Genomic DNA, 20,245 nt, shown 5'->3' on the forward strand with positions numbered 1-20,245 from the left:
TGACAGAGCTTGAGAGCGGAAGAGACCAGGAGAAGAATGGCAGATAATTGCCAAATGCTGATGAGCAAATCTTGACACATCATACCCAAAAGGACTTGAGGCTGTAAAGGTGCTTCAGCTAAGTACTGAGTTATAGGAATACTTATGCAGTGTACTTATTTCATTTTTTTTATTTTTAATAAATTGACAAAGTCGTGACAGTTCTGTTTTTGCTTTGTCATTATGGTGTATGGAGTGTAGATTGATGTCGAAAAAAATTAATAACAAGCAGTTTAACATAAGGCTGCAACATAAAATGTGAAATAAATGAAGGGGTATGAATACTTTCACAAGGCACTGTATATATATATATATAAGCATATTATATAGTATTATAATAGCATTATATAGTGGTTCAACGCATTATATTGTGTTTATTTTTTTATAAGCAAGAAAAAAAATATTTAAAGCAGAGAATGACAATGCCGTGAAGGGTTTTTGACATAGGCTAATTTTATGTGTGTATGTAGGCCTGTATATACGCAACTCGTTATTTCCGCGCTGTCTGAAACACGTCTCTATGCTTGTGCGCGCTTTGATTGTGTGCGAGAACAGCACGTAAGTAACGAATTGAGCTATCTTTCGTTTCTTCTTCTTGTGGTTTAAAATTGCTTGTACGTGTAAATTGGCAAATTAATCTGCGAATCACGTGCGTGCCGAACGGTAGGGTCTCATCCGTACGTATTACGGATCAGCTGCGATCCGTTTAACTCGTAATATGTGATAGATCAGAGCAATCTTTCATCTACTTATTTAACATGAAATTGTCAAATTGACTACTCCATATCAATCGCATACAAAGAAAATACAGAATAATTAGAACAATTATTAACATAAATAAATAACAGAGTGTCATATATATATTCACATTTTTCCCAGAACGTTCTTGCGACCCGGTAGCAATTCTTCCACGGCCCAGTAGTGGGTCGCGACCCGGTGGTTGGGGACCTCTGAGTTAATGTCATCTTTTTGTTACTTTGAATACTATGCAAATGTCTGCCTTTCTCATATGTGTCCCAGTACTTCTGCCATCTATTACAACATGGTTGTTGAATTAAACACTTTCCTCCTTCCCTGCTTAAATTGACTGTTAAGTTATCATTATCCAAATTAGGTGCTCCCTTAGCCATTTTGTCTGCTTTTTCATTTCCTTGTACCCCAACATACTGGTACCCACAGAAAGTGTACTAAAAGTGTACTCCCACCTTGTATAAAATAACCAATATTTCTGTGAATATATATCTTTGACATGATTGAAAAGTCTGAAAGCTTGAAAGTGATGCCACTGAATCCACTATGGTTGCCATGGCAATTTTTAAAATAAGTTTGGTTTGACTGCCTGAAGGTAGAATCCTTGACAATGATGTATGGAGAACCATATTCACCTCAGTTGATCCTCTGATTCTGTAAGTCATAATAATGAGAAACATGATGTATAATAATGTGCATGCATGCATACATTACTAATTAGCAGATTATTATTGTGAGACACGTCAAGTCATTATTATAAGGTTTCTCATTAATATGAGAAACTAAACCATTATTTTTGCCTGTTATCTCAGTTGAGTGAAAACAATGATTCTGTTAGTCATAATAATGAGACTTTCTCATAATTATAACTTAATATTTCATATTGACAGAAATTCTCATGATGATTAAGCATATCATAATAATGAGAAACATTCTTATAATTTAGTATAATTATGTATTATGATGACTTTCCCATAATTGAGTTGTTGTTTTTAGATTTAGAAAAAATAAATGACTTATGATTTACGAGTATAATCTCATAATGACAAACTTTCTCATAATGACTTCACGTCTCATAATAAGAAACTAAGTCATTACGAGAAAGTTTCTCATTATGACTTACAGAATCTTATTTTTTTAACCCTTTGATGCACAACATGGGTCTAAAGTGACCTGACTGCTGAGCCAAGCATGAAATAACAAAGGAAATGAATATGGGTCATTTTAGACCAATGTTGTGCATTAGAAGGGGTTTTCAAAGCTTGTGCATCAAAGGGTTAAAACTCAACTCTGGGCAGAAAGGGGCAAGGCTTGAGCATTGTTAACACATGCATAAACTTCCTATATTTATGTTCCTATATCAATAAATACAAGATTTGGAAGTTGAACAAACTTTTTAAAAACTGGCTCACAGAAACAACAACAAAAAACAGAATTCTCAACACTGTTAAACCATGATTCATTTATTGCAAAAATGACTATAAAAGACAAATCAAGTTTAAAACTTCAAACCTGAACATCTTACATTTCAGTGGGGTGGTAAAATATTCTGTAAAGGTCTGTAAAATTCTTAAATCTATTTCTTTTTATTAGTTTTCTTTGAGATTAATCTTGTCCTAGCTAGTATGTACATCCTGTTATTTTGTTGACAATGATGACATTCATTCACCAGTTACTTACAGGCTAAAGATTGTGACATTTTTTCCCCAACTCTTTCTCTGTAACCATAACCAAATAGCTTAGATGACTTATTGTAAGCTTACATTTCTGACTTCTCTATCTCAACCCACTCCATATGATGTAGGTTTTGATGAAACAATTTGTTTGAAAACACTTAAAGGTTGGCCATGATGCACAATAGCCAGTGTCCATACTGACTCAAGAGTGGTTTTCACACAGTCTTTCTCATAATTTCTTTCATTCGTCTCTTCTTAGCACTGCCAAAGATTAGCGCATTTCCTGCAGGAATAACACAAAGATAATGTCTGGCTTTCCTCATATTTATCCTATTATTCAAGCACCGTAAAAGTAGTTGAACAGAAAAGACTGTACATATATGCGCATATATAAAATCAGATGACAAATTATAATGTCAACATTTACCATGTTTCATCCGAAGGTGCTTTAGAAGAGCCGACGTTGTGTATTCTTTGCGACCACGAGATATGACGGCCCTACACATAAGGCACACTGCTTTGCTACAGTCTCCATCTTTTAGAGAGAAATACTTCCATACAGGGCTTGATTTGGCTATTGTCCTCTTTTGCATTTCACAGCATTTACTGCTACAGTAGGCCCTGTTTGTACATAATATGTTGTGATATGAAACGTGATTGGCATCATGAGATGAACTGCTATGCTGAGATACTGTGGCAGGAGCTTCGCTGTTAGCGCATATTGGCTGGTTTAGATGCTGTGCTCTGTAGATGTCTGAAGCCCCTAAAGGCAAATCTGGACTGTGTGGCGACCAGCTCTGATATGCATCTTCAGTGCTTCCCATTGCATCGCCTGAACACAAGCTGGAGTTCATGAATTCAACTTTGATTTTAGATGGGAAATGACAGTTTGTAATTTCATCCTCAATAGGATTTGTGTTGGCGTTATCGGCACACACGTGTGAGCCTTCGTTATTGATGCTGGCTTTTGATGGCAAAGCTACAGACTCCCTGTAAGCATCGACAGAGTACTCAGGCTTTTCCGGTTTTATGAAGGGATGTTGTTCACCAAGCCTCTGGCTTTGGTCCTCCTGGATCTCTTCAAAGGGTTCTGGCTCCTCATTCTGGCTGCAGATCCATCCGGGCTGCCCCGGGGAGATGGGCTGATAAGACTGCACAGGAGCTGAAAAAACAACAACATAATAACATTTACTTCATGCAGATAAAAAGAAACTGTTGAACTGAAAATCCACATGAATCTGTAATGTGCACTACAGCTACAATATGAATATTGAACATCTTTGATGACATTAGACTTAAAGATGTACAGATTTTGTTCCTATGTTGATTTATTTATTAAAACAGAAAGCTGGAACAGAATATATTAGAAGGCTTCTCCTCACTTTTTTAAGAACCAGTCTTAGTAGTGATGAAATGGAGGTAGCGACAGATCTTTTCTTCCACATTGTGACGTACATTCGAGTGAAATTAATTATCGAAAAAGAAAAATTCTAAGGCATGGACTGAATTCTAGTCATTGGTTGTTGATTGGATTTTGAGACATAGGCATTGTGCTCAATAATGCAAGCCAGGTGAATGTCATGCATAAGTCTCCAGAGAAAAGTATTTTCACCGGAAGACTGATTTATAATATCCTGATTAAATATTAAGTCGTCAGAAGAAAAAAAAAAATATCATATGGATTAATGGCTCATAAAACCAATAACATGCAAACAGAATATAGATGGGGTCGATTTTCATTTCATGTCGAGTTTAACTTATGTCACAGCAGTGAACCATCATTTGCTACTAGTTATTGTTGTGAAATGTATATTCTGAAGCATCTGATTGGACACAAATTGGACACGCCCACGAGTGCAGGATGAGTCCGTTTCTGGTCCGTTTTCCAATTTCGAAAGAATTTAATAGTATTTCGGCAAATATTTAAGAGTACACTAGATAAAACTGTATTACACAGGATTAAAAGCAAAAACATCATTTTTATTTAATGGACTGCTTGACTCTTATAATGTGCATTTTTTTCATAATAGTATTAAGGTCAGTGTTGATTCACACATCCTCGAATACCATGTAATCAAAAATAGATACATTTATGAATTACCTCGTGGTCATGAATCAAACATGGACTCGGGACCACAACCAAAACACGCGGACAAATGAAAACATTTGATGTAAAAAATATATAGATCAAGTCAAAATTTTATGCCCTGTTCTAAACATGACCGAAACATTCACCATATTTTCGTCTTACCGGCATTTGTTTCTTCGCTGAAGCACCCAGAGTCTCGCAACATTTCTTTCAATCGCTTGTTTTCGCTCCGGATTCGCTCCGTTTCCTCTTCATACTCCCGAACCGTTCTGCCGACTGTGAAGATGATCTCCTTCACAGCAGCCATCAAGCGCTCGGTCATGAAAGTGTTCAGACGATCCAGTTTAGTCATTGTTCAACTTTATTTCAGGTCGCTGAATTTAAACGATAAAGACAGACCATACAGGTACCGATAACAACACAGACGAGCGCGTGAAAGTTCCCCCTTTAAAATCAAACCCCCAGCACATTAGGTTGCTGTGCTAGCTGAAGTGACTCTAGCACCCTTCACAGGACAGGAGGAGACAGTACAGCTTTTACTGTAAAGCCTTTGGCCAAATAACTTCGTCATTCATATGAGCTATGTTCAGTCATAGCTTCACACTCATGCACAGCCCTTTTAATGATAAACAGAGAATCTAATAAACATACTTTTATGAGATGTCATAGTGGCTTACATGAGATTGGAGCTAGACATCATCTTTATCGAAAACACTCTCATCTCTTGGTACCTGGAATAAAAACAAAAAACCTTAAACAAGAAAACCAGTTCTCTGTGAAGAGATATTACCTGACAAGAGATATTACTTATTGGACCAAAAAAAAAAAAAAACAGTACACAGAATCTCTTGGATTACAGTTTGCAACTAGACGGATGTACTGTAACATCCTCTACAGTCAAAAATCTGGATGTTATATTAGACAGCAACTTGTCTTTTGTGCTTTGCAACGATTTATATCGTGAAAAGCACTATACGAATAAACTTGAATTGAATTCTCTGTGGGGCAATCGTTCAGTTGAATCACAATGCATTGATGAATAAAAATGGTGTAAAAATTATATTTAAATAATTTAGCTTTTCAAGTGAAAGTATGGATACTGAGCAAAAAGTCAAATTATGTAGCCAAATGCATTAGAAAAAAAAAGTTGTAACAAATGATATCAGGAGATTGTGTCATTAAGTTACAACATTCATAAACCTGCTTTATTACTCAAGACGTTTTACTGAAACCAGTATCCTGAAACTTGTTACAAGCAATTAAAACATCACATTTAGCAGTTGCTGATTTCATAGTTGTTTATACTAAATGATCAAGTGACAGCAAAGACATGTATAATGATTTTAGATTTGTGTATATATTATTTTTACATTAAGTTATATTTCAAATACTATTCTTTTGAACTTTCTATTCATCAATGAATCTTAAAAAAATGTCTCATGATTTACACAAAAACATTAAGCAGCACAACTCTTTTCATCACTGATGGTAAGTTTCATGTGCACCAAATCATCATATTAGAATAATTTCTGAAGGTTCATGGGACACTGAAGACTGGAGTAATAGAGTAAATGTCTAGTCTCAACTGTAACTGGGTAACTGAAAACTGCCTTAAGTCACATATCAGATACCAAAAAAAGACCAATATACCCTTAGATTCCTCTACCTTTTTTATTCTCAATCTGAAGTTAATTAATAAACATATGCTATGATCTGTACAATACAGCAGGCTGAAATTAACCAATCCATAAAAGTATTGAACCCATCAGATTGAGACAACATTGTAAAACATATTTACATAAAAAAAAACATAACACTAAGATGCAAACAATAACTTCTAGCAATCCGTGTCATAGTCTTTGACTGTACTGTGTTCTGCTTTTTCCCAATAGAACTCTCACCTCTGTGTCTGAAACAAAAACATCTTCAGTCAAAAAAAGTGGAAAAGAAATGGACAAGAAATGCTTGTTGTGTATTTTGTTGCTTTTTAGGTTTGCATGACAAGCAGTAACTTTTTACCTTGCCTAGTAACAGAATTTGGTAAATCCTCAAGACTCTTTGTTGACGGCTGTCAATAAAACAAGAATGTTAATTCCATCCTCTTATATCAGAACAAAGTATTATTGAGGCAAAAACTCTCTTTACCTCTATACTAGCTTCATCCCTTACTGACGACTCTTCATCTTTAATTGATCTCTTTGCTCTTTTCAGTTTTTCCTGGTCTGGTGTGTCCCCTTGAAGACAACAGAAACCCCTTTAACAGTTCATGCAAAGCTCTGATTTTGATGAATTACATAAAAGTAAAAAATTCAGTATTAAGCAACCTAAACAAATGTAATACATACATATGTAAACAACTTAAGTGGAATAACCTCACCATGGCAAGCAAATGTGTGCTTCAGAAGTCGATACTTCTGGATGAAGCCCATATTACACTGATGGCACCAGAATGGCCTCTCACCTGTGTGGAAATGAAAAAAAAAAAATGTGAACGAGCATAAATAATGATTCTGGCCCTTGGCGCTGTGACTACTTTGCTTATATGTGCAATATGTGCGTATTAAAAATGGGTTTTGCACACACTGACCCGTGTGAGTGTATTCATGTCTGCGCAGCGTGTATGGACTGCCAAAAGTTGCCTTACAGTGCTGGCAGACATGTTGTTTTGAGTTGGACATCTCTCCTTCACCCAGCAAGTCATCATCCATGAGCAGTGACTATACAAATGAGGAGAAAACAACACCAGTTTATCCTATGTTCATTGAAAATACTGGCTATATACTGGATACTGGAACTTCGCAGTTCTGCTCACGTGTCAACATTCCCTGTATTAGACAGAGTACAAAGTTCAAAATGTGTAATTTAACAAAGATTTTCACCTGATTATGGACACGTGAGCGCCTCTTCCTCCTCCTCTTCATCCCTGTTGCATACGTTTGGACTTTCACGCTACTCTTGGGTGTGTCATTACACACAGTTTGGGCATTTTGAGGTGGACTGAAATCATCACATGGATCATCATTTCTGAGAACGTCGTATTCTGGGTGAGGACCGATGGAGCTTGTGTCTGATGTTAGTCTCATAGCCCTTTCTTGATCAACATCACACTTTGGGAAAGTTACTCCTTCATTCTTATAGTCTGTTGATTCTTGTCCAGTGCTTGGATTGGGAGAATTACCTGACTTCAATTCGTAACCTACTTCATTTTCAGGAGAACGTCTGAATTGTAAAATGGCTCCCTCTGCCTGTCTATTGTTTCGAAACTCCTCATTTGGACTTGAGATGTCTGTTTGTTCATAGCAGCTGAAATCTGGAAGGGAAGAACTTCCTTGTTCATTTTTAAAATTGGCTTCATAGAGGGTATTTAGGCAATGAAAACCTGATGGTTCTATATTGGCATCAATCTCTTCTGGACTAGAGGGGGAAATAAGTGTAGGGTTTGGAGGAATGGGCCCAGCATTAGGAAGCATTTCACCACAGCTAGCCTCAGCACTGAGAGTAGATTTGCCCTTACACTGCTCTAAATGTGAAGCAAAAGACTTCTTGTTAAATAACTCTAAACAGTAGATGCAATAAACTCTATCATCAAATGAACAACCCGATGCAAACGTCCCAAATGGTTTTGAATCTTGTTTACTACTTTGAACCACATTTGTGTTGTGTAGAATATTTCCCCTAGTTTGTAGAAGGTTCAAAAGTTGTTTCCTTTCTTGTGAGCTCTTGTCAAAAGTGAGAGCTTTTGCCACCTCTGGTTCATTAGGATGAACTGACTGAAGATGATCCATCATTCTATGATGTGGCTGCTTGCAGTAACAGCAGTGATGTATCTTGAATACGCTGGAGTTGTCATCAGTGGAACTGGTTTGGCATTCAGGATCCTGCAAAGAAGGAATAATAACAAATAATAAATGCATCCAAATTTTAAAAGAGCATAATAAATTAAATAATCAAATAAAATAATAATTCAAAATTCATTGTATGGTCAGTTTTTGCATATTAGCACTAAAAGATTGGCACTTTTCATTATGCATAATACTACAGCAGAATTCAATCAAAAGTAAGCACTAAAAGCTTGCATCACAAAAAAAAAAACACTTAAAAAATTAACAACCTGAGAATGAGAACTTGGACAACGTTTCTTTGACTCCTCTTTCAGACAGCTGATCTGGTAGACTCTTTTTCTCTTCTGCTCGCTTGTCACCGATATGGCTTGAGTCATGTTGAACTTCAACAGCACAATCATTGCTATTCTCATCAGTGATCTTCTCAGGGTCTTCTTGAAGATCACACTCTTGGAATTTAAGGTACGACACGTGTCTTACGCCTCCGGATTTGATTTCACGAATAGAAGGAATTGAGTTGAATTCTAGATCAGCTGTTGGCTGATTCCCACTCCTGCCAGCATCTGGATTTTCAATACTTTCAGGCTGCTGACACTGTGTTTGTTCAGTGTTACAGCTATTAGGATCTGGAGTGTGACTTTCAGTTTCTGGATGCACATCAGAGGCCATGAAGATGTTCCTTTCTACATCTGAATCTTGGGTTTGCTCTGTTTCATTAGTGATCAAATACATATCATCAAACACAGCTAGTACATTTCGATTCTGAATTGCATTCTGGATAAGTGTTTAAGGAAGCAGGACTTGAAGGAACCTTTTGTTTTGAAGAGAGCTGAAGGTTGTCACAACACCCAGTATCACAAGAAGAATAACCATCAGGTTCTAGATCACAAGACACTTCTGGATCTGAAGAAAATGGTTGGCTCACAAGTCGGGGATGATTTGTTTGTTTTATAAGGGACTGCTGAAGAACACTGCAACCAGAGTTTGAAATAGGAAGGGTTGGAACTGTAGATTCTATGACTTGTGTTGTTTAACGGGAATCTAGTATGGGTGGTTCTAGTATCTCCACATCAGGGTTCCGTGATGTATTAAAAGAAGATTCCAAATGAGCAGGATTTATTGCGGAACCCTGGCAAAAATCAAGAACAGATGGCTTTAATAATTGTGCACCAAGATCAACTTGAGCTATGCTGCTGTCAGTGTTAGAAACAGTAGGCACCTCCACTTCTGGATTATACTGTATGTTTTCAGAGCAGCACACTGGCAAGAGTCAAGATTAAGAGGGCTTAAGGGTTTCGGATCACATATCTTCTGTGCTGGGCTATCACTAGTGTATAGCATTTGGGGACGATCTGACACCAAAGTATGGTTCTCTTTCGCCTCATATATCTTAGTTTCTGGAAATGGGCAATTGCCTAAATCTGAGAGAACTGATAAAGGAGCATTAGTTGGCTCTAAAGGTCTGGACATGCTGATAGTGTCTGGAGCCAGGTTTCCCAATTCTGCATCAAAAGTTTCCTGAGTTTTACTGGATGCAGCTGGATTCTTGTTGTGCTTACATATAAGAGCATGCTCCTGAAATTTGTTCCATCAATAAGACTCCTGGCAAAAAATGCAGTGAACAATGTTTTCATCACAATCCATTTTAGAATCTCTAGGTTGGTTGAAGTTCTTTTTAATAGCAAAACTGCTCAATAACTGTTTCCTTTCTTTACAGTCTTTGCCAAGACTTAAAGCTTTTACCACTTCAGGTTCTCTTACATGATCACACTTTAGGTGCAGTTCTATCTTTCTACATGCCTTCCCACAAAACCGACAATATAGCGCTTGCATTACTTTTTTTTGTTCTCCACTGCTCACTGCAGTCTTGCATCTACCGTCAGAGGTTTGATGGGATGTGAGAAAGTCTGAGGGCATTTCGAATTCTTCAGAACTTTTCACAAATAACTCATTGGTTTTCACATTTTGTACAGAAGGTTCATTCATCCCTGAGATATCAGAGTTGTCAGTTGAAGCATCCAGATTAGATTCTGACATCTGACATAAAAAAAAATTCAAAAGAAAACAGTATAATTACATATAAATTGAGATTTCTCTGTTCAAGTATTTACATATCTCTTTACATTTCCACAGGCTGATTAAGAACAGATTTACTTTTGAGTCCGTATTTTACTTTTCAATCTGCTACTATTGCATACCTGGTTGTTCAGACCCAGTTACTTATTTTTTCTCTCACCGCTACTGACAGTCTCCATGTCTAGCAGTTTCTTGTCAACATTAACATCCGACAGAGATTCTTGACCAGCAAATACCATATCAGATGTTTGACATGACATTCTCTCCTTTGAACTCATGGGCCTGTCCTCTGTTTGTCTGATGGCAGTAAAGGCCATCTGGTCTCTGACTGGGTCATTTGAGATACTCTGATCATCAGTATGCTGTGAGGCACCATCAATAGATTTGGTAGATTCAGTTGCATCTGGAGCTGGAAAGTTTAAATTTTGAATGCTAGGAACAGAGGCAGTTTTCTTTTTATCTAAACCTTTGGAGGGACTCAACACATCTTCATCAACATCATCTTCAACATCTGAGAGGACAACACAAACTAATTTTGAGTCAGCGTTCTTCTGCATGGTGCCGGAACTAGTTTCCTTGAACAAAGATTGTAAAATGCCACTCTGTGGTATTACGGTTAATTTCATAGCAGAAATGTTCTTACAATCACACTTCCAATCACACTTTGTTCTTCCACATTCAGACAGAGCATTTTCAGCAGCAGTTCTTTCATTTGATTGCTCTAGTTCATCATCTATTACTATAAGTGATACCTGGTCTCTGGCTGTGTTTTCTGAAACACCAGGAAAACTAACGTTGCAGTCGCCTTTTTGTTGACTCTTTATGTTATTTCCCTCAGAAGATTCAAAGGCCAGTGAGCCGCCAATGTTGTCATGCTCTACTTCCGAATCACGCTGTGGAGATCCAACCTTCACACAGACTATTTCTGTCTCAGTGTAGCATATTTCAGGCTTGTTTTGGATGCCATGACCAGAGAACTCCACTGGCAATGTGCAAAGATTGGAATCCACAATTTTATCTTCCACAGCATCCACCATTTCATCATCAACCCGTACTGAGGTTTGTTCATGATCAAAGCCACTACTTTTTTCAGAGCATCCTGATTTTAAGTCAGCTACCCCATGCACTGAGCTCCAGTACTTGCATGAAGTCATAATTGGTTGTAGAACAATCCTGGGCTGCATATTGAAGTGGCTCATGATGTCACTGACCAGCTTGGTTTTGGTTCTTTGGTTACTCTTGTAAGAGGTGGTAGGCTGCTCAATAGCTGTACTGCTTGCGAGAGCTCCAGACACTGCATGGGTTGCATTGCTGTTCAGATGTGCAGATTCTTCAGACTCATCACTTTTGTCCCCCGAAGGCTGCATTGGAGGAAAGCGACAATCAACCATTCTTATAAACAACAGTCTTTAGGGTCAACACGACCTAGGATTCATTGCACAAACAATTCTTCTTTTTTCCCGAAGATATGAAACTGGATGAAACTAGCAGTCAAAATGATTAATCACATAGTCTTTCCTACCTCCTGATTATGGATTTTCTGGAGTTGGCCCCTTTTCAGGTCACCATAAAAACGTTTCTTGCGCTGCCGATAGGCGTACGGTTTCTCTCCACAGTGAATCTGCATATGCATCAACAGCCGCATTTCCCAAGCAAAAACTTTGCCACAAAATGGGCAGGGTAGTGGCCCTTGACCTCTGGTTCTGCTTTTCCGTAACAAGTCTTTGTTTGGGGATCCACGAGGTGTCTGCTGAAGGGGTACGAAAAAATCATTTTAATACACATTTGTGCATGAGGTAATCTATAAAATGAGGGCCTTTAACAAAAATGATTTATACAAGTTAAGATTTTAGGTGTAAAATACAATACCTTGCAATGTATTATCTCAATCTAAATTGATAGAATACAAGTTGGAACATAATAATGCTTTCAGAAAGGCATTACTAACCTTGCAGATTCCTATATTAGAATTTACAAAATCAATATACAAATACACATTCTTCAGTAAACAAAAGTAAACACATTGAAGTTTTGTTTTAAAGAATCTAGTAAATTTGGTATCAGTTATTATTAAAGTTATCATTTACACTTCAATGTGAAAATCAAAAGGCACCCATTTAATAGACTAACCCACGTCATTTTTGCTATTAGTCCACGTACAAGTTTATTGCCGTTTCCTTGTTTTCTATGCCTCTTATTGGTTTCTGATTGTTTGTCTTAGCATCAATAGCTCGTTCATGATGGTCACGCATGTGCATCCTTAACCAATTCTTACAGCCATAGACTTTAGCAGAAATTGTGCAGATACAGGAGCCACGTTTCCTTAATTTTCTTAATTCTGGTTCTATTGATTGCGAAAGATTTTCAAGATCCTTATCGTTAAACAAATCATGCTTATCTGTTTTTGTGATTTAAAACTATGAAATGTGAAGGTAGATTCGGATCATTCTTCAGGTTTTTGTAAAGAACACATACCGTAGTATTTGGGTTGTGATTACTTGTTGACATCTCATCATCAAGCCTCTTTTTTTCCTCCCATTTCCTTTTTTCTTGTTCCTTAAGCTCCATTTCCATTTTAGCTTGCTCTCGTCTCCTTTTCTTTTCATCATGTAACCTACGTCCTATATGTTTCCTTGAATGCTTCTTTAGCTTCTTCTCCAGAGCAAAGCCTTTGCCACATGTTTTGCATGGAAACATCCTCTTCAGATATTTAGTGCTAGATGTTCCACAGTCAGAGCCTGAGATGTCCTTTGATTGCTCAGAAGTGCTCTCTGACTCATCTATGGCCATTTTAGGATGATCTGCACTTTGTTGTGCCTCATCTGTGCCCGTTTTTGTAAGATCTGCACTTTCTTCAGCCTCATCTGTGCCCAATATAGGAAGATCTGTACTTTCTTCATCTTCATCTTTTGTGAATGTAGGCACATCAACAACCAGGATGGACTCATCACTTGTTTGACGTTGTTTATCCTTGACCTTTCTTAATCCTTTAGTTTTCTGGCTATTCAGTCTCATCTTCTTAGTGACTTCCCGTTTCTGAGTTTTGCGCTTATGTAATCGCTTATCAATCAATAAAAAAAGGAATGTGGGTTATTATACAGAAATAAAAGTTCAAAAATGATCAGTGTCTCAGCAAAGTATATATTAAAGGGGTCATCGGACGCCCATTTTCCACAGGTTATGATTAATATGATACTTAAGGGTCTTAATGAAAAGTCTATAACATACTTTGGTTAAAATTTCTCAATGGTAGTGGAAAACAACACTTTTTACTTTTTTAAAAACAGCTCTGTTCACTACGACCCGTTTCGGTGCATGTCCCTTTAAATGCTAATGAGCTCTGCTCGCTGCACCCCTCTCTCCCGTGGGGTGACGAGCCATTCTCTGAGACTGTTAACTTTAGCCGCATTTAGCCACAGAACTTGCTAACTAGCGCATTATTAGGAAAGGTGATTTGCAAAGATTCATAAAAACTTATACTCACTTCTTCTGTAGGTAAAGCTAGATCACGAATGATTCGCGCGAACATAAACGCATTTAGGTAGATCGGGGGGTGCATTCCCTTCAAAAACAAACGTAAACCTCTGCGTCTTCAGTGACTCAGATGTCAGGAGTAAATGACGACTGCTATGTTCATTATTACATCCAACAAAAAAAAGACCTCAATCGCTTAGGAGCCATTCTTGTCTACAACCGCTCCGGCGTCGAAACAATGAAACAGCTCACTCAGGGCGGGTCTGTGATAAAACACCAGTGTCAATCAACAATCATGGGAGGGGCCTGTCTGTTTGACATCACACAGCCAAGAATCTGAGAATGGCTTGATCTGAGAAAGGGAGGGGTTATGATTTTTGGGGATTTAAAAAAAAAAAAACACTGGGTGGATTTTTATCATTACAGACTTTTAGATTTTTATCATTATATACATCATTATTGTGTACACACACTGCCAAGACTCATTTCAGTTCAAACACCATGTAAAAGTGAATTTTGCATGCGATGACCCCTTTAATATCTGCATATTCAGTTACAAATCTGAAAACTAACCTTGGTGACAAGCTGTTGTGACCTTGTACGGCCACTGCCATACACGTTAAAGTAATCACTCCTTTTCTTTACTTCCCCATGCTGAGTGCGAATGTGTGGCCCCAGCCATCCTTCACGAGCAAACACTTTATCACAATGCGGGCAGGCATATGTTTTCTTTACCTTCTTCACATTCTGTACTTCTGTAGTTTTAGGCACTGCCTCCACCGTTTCTTTAGTCAGCTACGAGGAATACAAATATCCAAACTTAATAGAAACACATTAATGGGAATGATCATACATCCAGATCAACTTTATACAATGTGTGAGCAGGTACCTCAGTCTTGATCGGCAGAGTTTTGCGTAATAAAGCCCTTTTGGTCTTATGGGACTTCATGTGGACACGCAACCGACTTGCATGAAAGAAGACTTTGTCACAGTCTGGACAATGGAACTCACTTTTGTCAGCAACTTTGGCCTTCTTCTCCACATCATTTTTTCTTTGCCTCTGAAAGACATGCAAGTCCATTTAACAATGAGAGAAGCATGGAAAGACATATGCAGTGAGCTCCAAATGTATAAGGCCTTGGATATGAAAATGGATGAATAATGTCTGTATTTTTTTAATAGTCATTCCAGGTAAACAGCATATTTAAACACTGACTCCAACAGTGAACTTGAAAGTGGCAAATTCAGTGCACTGATACTGTAGGACAATGAGTGGCATTTCAAATCTACAGTACATTTTTCCCAAGATGTCATGGCATTACAAAAATGTAAAATATATATGACTATATTAAAGTAAACCAGCCACAGAAAAGACTCAAATTCATTAATTAATTTCAAACCAATTTTAATCAAACAACTGCATTAGAATTGCACTGAATATATACACAACTGGTTTATATATATAAAAAAAAAAAAAATCCAACACTTTGTGATTTTCTAATTTGTATACACATATATAAACATTGTGTCCAAATTGTTTACATATTTACAAAGTTCCATTGGATGGTTCTTCGGGTATCAAAACCTGTTTTATTTCACCACCTCCCTCTACAATGCGTTCTTCTGGCTCAAAACGCTCTAATTTAATTGGAGTTGTGTCCAAAGTGTTGATCAGCATATTAACTGGTTGGCTGAACCCTTTTGCCTCTAAATAGGCACGTCGATGGTTTATTCTAAGATGAGACCATAAATTAGAGGTGTTCTTCCGAGCAGCCTTGCTGGAGCCCTGGCTAACTCTGGCTGAACATGCATGGCAGAAGACTTCACCATATGCATCTTTTGAAAAGTAGTCCCAAACTTTGCTAAAACAGCGGTTTGAAACAAATTCCACCTGTGAAGCAATAAGAAAAATATATGCATAAGCTTTGTGTCACACTTTAGTGATACTTATTTGCATTCAAGATATTTTAAAATATTTTAAAACACTGAATGCATTCAGATAATTGTAGGTAAGGCTTCAACTGAAATGCAGTGATGAAAGCAGGCCTAGAAAATTAACTTCAACTAAGCAAACAGTTAATAATAACTGATTTAATATGAACAAGAATTTAAGTCAAATGATACGACATTTTCTTCAGCTCACTGGTGATACTGGTCTTATAATTATTTAAATGCAGGGTTTTCAACCATGGGTCCCAGAAAACATTTAATATTCTTTAAAATTTCTTAACCGTTTTCGAACAAATTACCTTTTAAGAATGACAATATTGTAATAATGTTATATGATATAAAAATTAAGTGACTGTAACATGTTATGATAAAAATCTAGCTTTTTTTATACTAGAGGTACTTGGGTTGGCTGAGAGAGATCTCTGAGTCCAAAAAGGTTGAAAAGCCCTTATTTAAAATCTCTAAAATAGCATGGATTGGTTAATGAAAAAACAAACACCAGCTGAATAAACTGCCATATATTGCAACTACAATAAACAGTGCGTCGGTCAAATCTACAGCTCTCAATCAGAGTTTTCAGATAAATTTAATAATTGATCTACCTTCCCTATCTGTCTATTTCTATAGACTGCACACAGGATACAGTTCATACTGACAAATCCATTTCAGTTAAATAATTTTTAAAAAATAATTTAGCTTTTCTTTGTTTTCATGCAATAGACTACTAGAATGTAGTAGCAGTTGATAAAATGCTGATTATAGTACATTATCTTTATTCAGCTTTAGATAAACCTATAATCTACTCAACTAGCTGTTACAAAAACACATTATCTGACAAAAAATGATCTGAGATTACCTAGCTACAGCTGGTAATCTGAGTTATGTTATGCTCATAGGCTGCATTCACCTATTTTTTTTAACTAGTGGTGCAACCCCACATCAAATAACATCTCTGGAAACGGTAGATGCAGATTTTTTTTTTTTTGAATGAACAGCATGTGTTTCAAGCCACATATCAGCTCTTGTTCTCATAACTCTCATTTTTGGCCTCAGACTCACCGTTAAAACAGCATCCGCTTCAGTGGTTGCTTTCTTGTTCTCTTCGTAGATTGGTTGTAGCTGTATGAGTGTGTTTAGTTCATTCTAAGATACATGCTTACTATCTTAGGATTCGATGAACTACTATACACAGAGGTCCTTATTTATATACTTCGGTGGCAAAACCAATGAATCAGCCTGTATTTGCATATTTTGAGATTACAACCATCAACCACTAACCATAAAGTGTTTATCTCCCCCTAAATTCTACTCATCACTTTGTCAAAGGATAGCAAACAACTTCTGTTTTTTCTTTTCTTTTTCTTTTTTTAAGTGTATTTTGAGATTTCAGAAAGTTTGTGTACATTTGCTATTATTGAATAGCATATTGAATACTTTCTAGATATCGGTATCAGCCGTTGAAAACCCCATATTGGTCAACCACTACTTCAAAATGTGCACTATGCAATATATTTTTTTGACTCTTTCTTAATACTTTATTGACTCTTATTGCATCAAACAACATTATGTGTCGATGCACATCACACCAAATATTCAGAATAGTGGTTGATTTATATAGCTTTTTTTTTTTTTGACTGGTTAATTTTCTCCCCATTCTATCCGTTTACATCCTTAAGAGGGATTTATGTGTGAAGGAAAGAAAATCTCTATTTATGCATATCTACACCCACTATTTATGACACTAGAGAACGTGCAGTACCTTGGGTAATTTCCTGTTCGCATCCACTATCTCCTGAGTTCCTGACTGTGATTGGGTGGGCAGGTTGACAAGAGCTGTGACTGTGTGGGTCTTCATGTGCAAGGCTAACTGACAGGGCCGAGCGAACACCCGATGAGGGCAATGAGGGCACCGACACAGCTGGTTTACAACTCTTTTTTTTTCACGCCGATTCCGCACAGGGGTGGTAATTCTCTTTTCTGGTTCTTTATCACTGCTGCTGTGGTCACTCTCAGGCTCTTCTTCATGGCCTCGTGCAGTAGTTTCAGGTGATGCACTACTCCTGTTCGTCTGCTCAGAGCCATCTGACAGATCGTCCACAATTTCTCTTGACAGCTGCATGTCAGAAAATAACACAAGCTATTATAATATTGTTTGTTAAAACGTCCCCATTTTACATTTATAAAAGTTCATTAGTTTTCTGTATAGTAAGATATTTTATAATAATACGTTAAATTAAATACGATATTCAAATTCTATACTATTTTGTCTAAATAAATTCAAAATATAACACTAAAAACTAAAATGAACTACATAATCATACACAAATAATCGTGAAAAATATATACATTTTTATATCTGCTAAAATTACATTTAACAGTGTTAATTATCAAAAACGTTTGAGTGTTAGATGACTGAAAGGTAATCAATCGAATTAGTATATTAAATGTGAAAAAGTTAAAGGTGGGTTTGATTTTTAATACCAGAATGCATTCACAACAATAAGACAATGTGCATTAAAAAGTAAAAATGGGTCAGTTTTGATGTCATGTCGACTTTAATCGTGCTGCTGTTTACCTGAGAGAGCCTGTGCAGCTTCCTCTTTTTCTTATTGTCACCGTAGAAGCACGCCTTGCGCCGGCGGTACGCATAAGGCCTCTCGGTGGAATGAATGCGCATATGAACCATCAGCCTCTGTTTACTTGCAAAGACTTTACCACAGTCTGGACAGGCAAAGGACATCCTCTGCCTTCTGTTCTGTCCTCTCCAGTGCCGGACCCTGCTGGGACCTGAAGTTGGATCAAAGTCCAGAGGGGCCATGTAACTTTGGGCAGAGTCCCAGGTCATGCTGTCCACCAGGCCATAGGCAATACCAGCGCCTGTCCCGGCATTGTCAGGTCCCTGATCAATGCTTTGAGGTAATGTGGTGGCGCTGCACAGGGGGAGATCAGTCGACTCTGTTTTGATCACAAGAACTTCTGATTCAGGTCCAAATACAAAGTTGACAGCACCCTCATCTTGCCGGGATGGATTGGCCTCCTCCGTTGTGGAAAGAGTAAAAGGTTCTGATGGGCCTAAGAATATTAAAAAAACAAATACAAGTGCAACAGTTTGATGAGATAAAGTGTGATTTCTGTTTATACATAACTGAGTATCTGCAGGTAAAATGTGCTGGTTTAAACCAAAAGGAAATGCAAGTTAATGGTCTGTTGTGTCGTATAGTGCGTTTATGCGACTGGAAATCTTTCTTCTTGTGGACTCTAGAGGGGGCAGCTGTAATCTGCGTGCCCCCTGGACGTTTTGGAGCGAAAACGTCGGACAGACAATTCACAGATCAGTGTTTACTTCGGCCTAATGCAGTTGCTAGTATAGTTCAGATAACAAATATTTATAACTTCCTTTATAAGGAAGAGCAAAGGCTGAATGCACGCGGATGATCTCACCAAAACAAAGTCCGCGGCCGTGCATAGAATGTAGAACAAAACTTTGTAGCAACCAAATAAATGTTTCAAGAAAACTCCCCTCATGGCTATTACCAAGTCGTGCTATCTGTCCTGCGCAGTATTTTGCATTAAAAACTACATTACTGTCGGTCTGTCGTGCTACCTGGCCAGTCGGCTCGGTTTGCCCCCTCCATCCACCGGAGCCTCCGTCTCAGAACCTCGTTTTCTTTCCGTGCTCGGATCGTCTCTTCCTCGTACTCCAGCACCGTACCGCCGACCATCTCCATGATCTGCTCCACCGCCGCCATCAGACGCTCGTTCAGCGCGCGGTGCAGGAGCTGCAGCTTGGTCATTTTTTTCCAGCAGTTAAATTCAGCAGCAAACACAAACCACCGAAAGAGCTTGCTACTCCCGTTGCATGAACAGTTGCCTTTTTCCTCCAAATTTCGAAGGCAGCCGGAAACTGCTGACTGCCACCTACCGCACTGGAGAAACGCTACAGTGCAGCTGCAGAGCAAACTGAGAGGAAGTCAAAACAAAATGGTAGCAAAAGTTGTTTATATACAAGGATAAACGCGGTTTTCAAAGTATTCAAGTAAAAATAAGATTACAACAAGTCGCTTTGGGAAGAGATCAGGCAACCACAACAGTAGCCTACTCTACTCGAGCATTTTTTTTCTTTCGCGCGGTAACAAATAAATTATTTTCATTACGTATTTTACATTTCTTTCTTTTTTTCTACAAACATTTACATATCACAAAAAAATAGTGTTTTGTGTAAAGTAGTTTATATAACTGAGCTAGCTGTAAACTCCTCAGATTACCTTTACATTGAATAATTGATCAGACATTTAAAATTCATCAAAATTTCATTTTTTTTTTCTTTTTGATAATATTCCTTGCAAGTA

At 37.6% G+C, this 20,245-nt stretch overlaps 3 protein-coding genes across 4 annotated transcripts; all 3 read right to left on the reverse strand.

Annotated features, from left to right (window-relative positions):
* Positions 1-2,271: 2,271 nt before the first annotated feature.
* On the reverse strand, positions 2,272-5,101 carry LOC107661267 (uncharacterized). The gene is made up of 3 exons (XM_016450768.1): positions 4,717-5,101; positions 2,893-3,627; positions 2,272-2,748 (listed from the first exon to the last, which is right to left on the reverse strand). The coding sequence occupies exons 1-3, from the start codon at positions 4,904-4,906 to the stop codon at positions 2,681-2,683; spliced, it is 993 nt and encodes a 330-aa protein (XP_016306254.1). The 5' UTR covers positions 4,907-5,101; the 3' UTR covers positions 2,272-2,680.
* A 1,002-nt stretch (positions 5,102-6,103) lies between these two features.
* Positions 6,104-8,827, reverse strand: LOC107660985 (zinc finger protein 236-like). Its single transcript, XM_016450422.1, has 7 exons — positions 8,666-8,827; positions 7,434-8,432; positions 7,142-7,271; positions 6,932-7,015; positions 6,700-6,788; positions 6,574-6,622; positions 6,104-6,463 (listed from the first exon to the last, which is right to left on the reverse strand). Exons 1-7 carry the CDS (start codon positions 8,807-8,809, stop codon positions 6,405-6,407), a joined length of 1,554 nt encoding a protein of 517 aa, XP_016305908.1. The 5' UTR covers positions 8,810-8,827; the 3' UTR covers positions 6,104-6,404.
* Positions 8,828-10,546: 1,719 nt separating this feature from the next.
* LOC107660968 (zinc finger protein 473-like) lies at positions 10,547-19,849 on the reverse strand. Of its 2 annotated transcripts, none has more exons than XM_016450414.1 (8): positions 19,501-19,849; positions 18,472-18,968; positions 17,656-18,009; positions 14,836-15,006; positions 14,520-14,741; positions 12,948-13,532; positions 11,995-12,219; positions 10,547-11,833 (listed from the first exon to the last, which is right to left on the reverse strand). In XM_016450414.1, exons 1-8 carry the CDS (start codon positions 19,688-19,690, stop codon positions 10,613-10,615), a joined length of 3,465 nt encoding a protein of 1,154 aa, XP_016305900.1. In that variant the 5' UTR covers positions 19,691-19,849; the 3' UTR covers positions 10,547-10,612. The 2 variants fall into 2 exon arrangements, with proteins under 2 accessions (XP_016305900.1, XP_016305895.1); XM_016450409.1 differs by having other exon boundaries at positions 11,995-12,222.
* Positions 19,850-20,245: the final 396 nt, after the last annotated feature.

The sequence above is a fragment of the Sinocyclocheilus anshuiensis genome, unplaced genomic scaffold, assembly GCF_001515605.1.
Source record: "Sinocyclocheilus anshuiensis isolate Anshui unplaced genomic scaffold, SAMN03320099.WGS_v1.1 scaffold2630, whole genome shotgun sequence".
Classification (NCBI taxonomy): Eukaryota; Metazoa; Chordata; class Actinopteri; order Cypriniformes; family Cyprinidae; genus Sinocyclocheilus; species Sinocyclocheilus anshuiensis.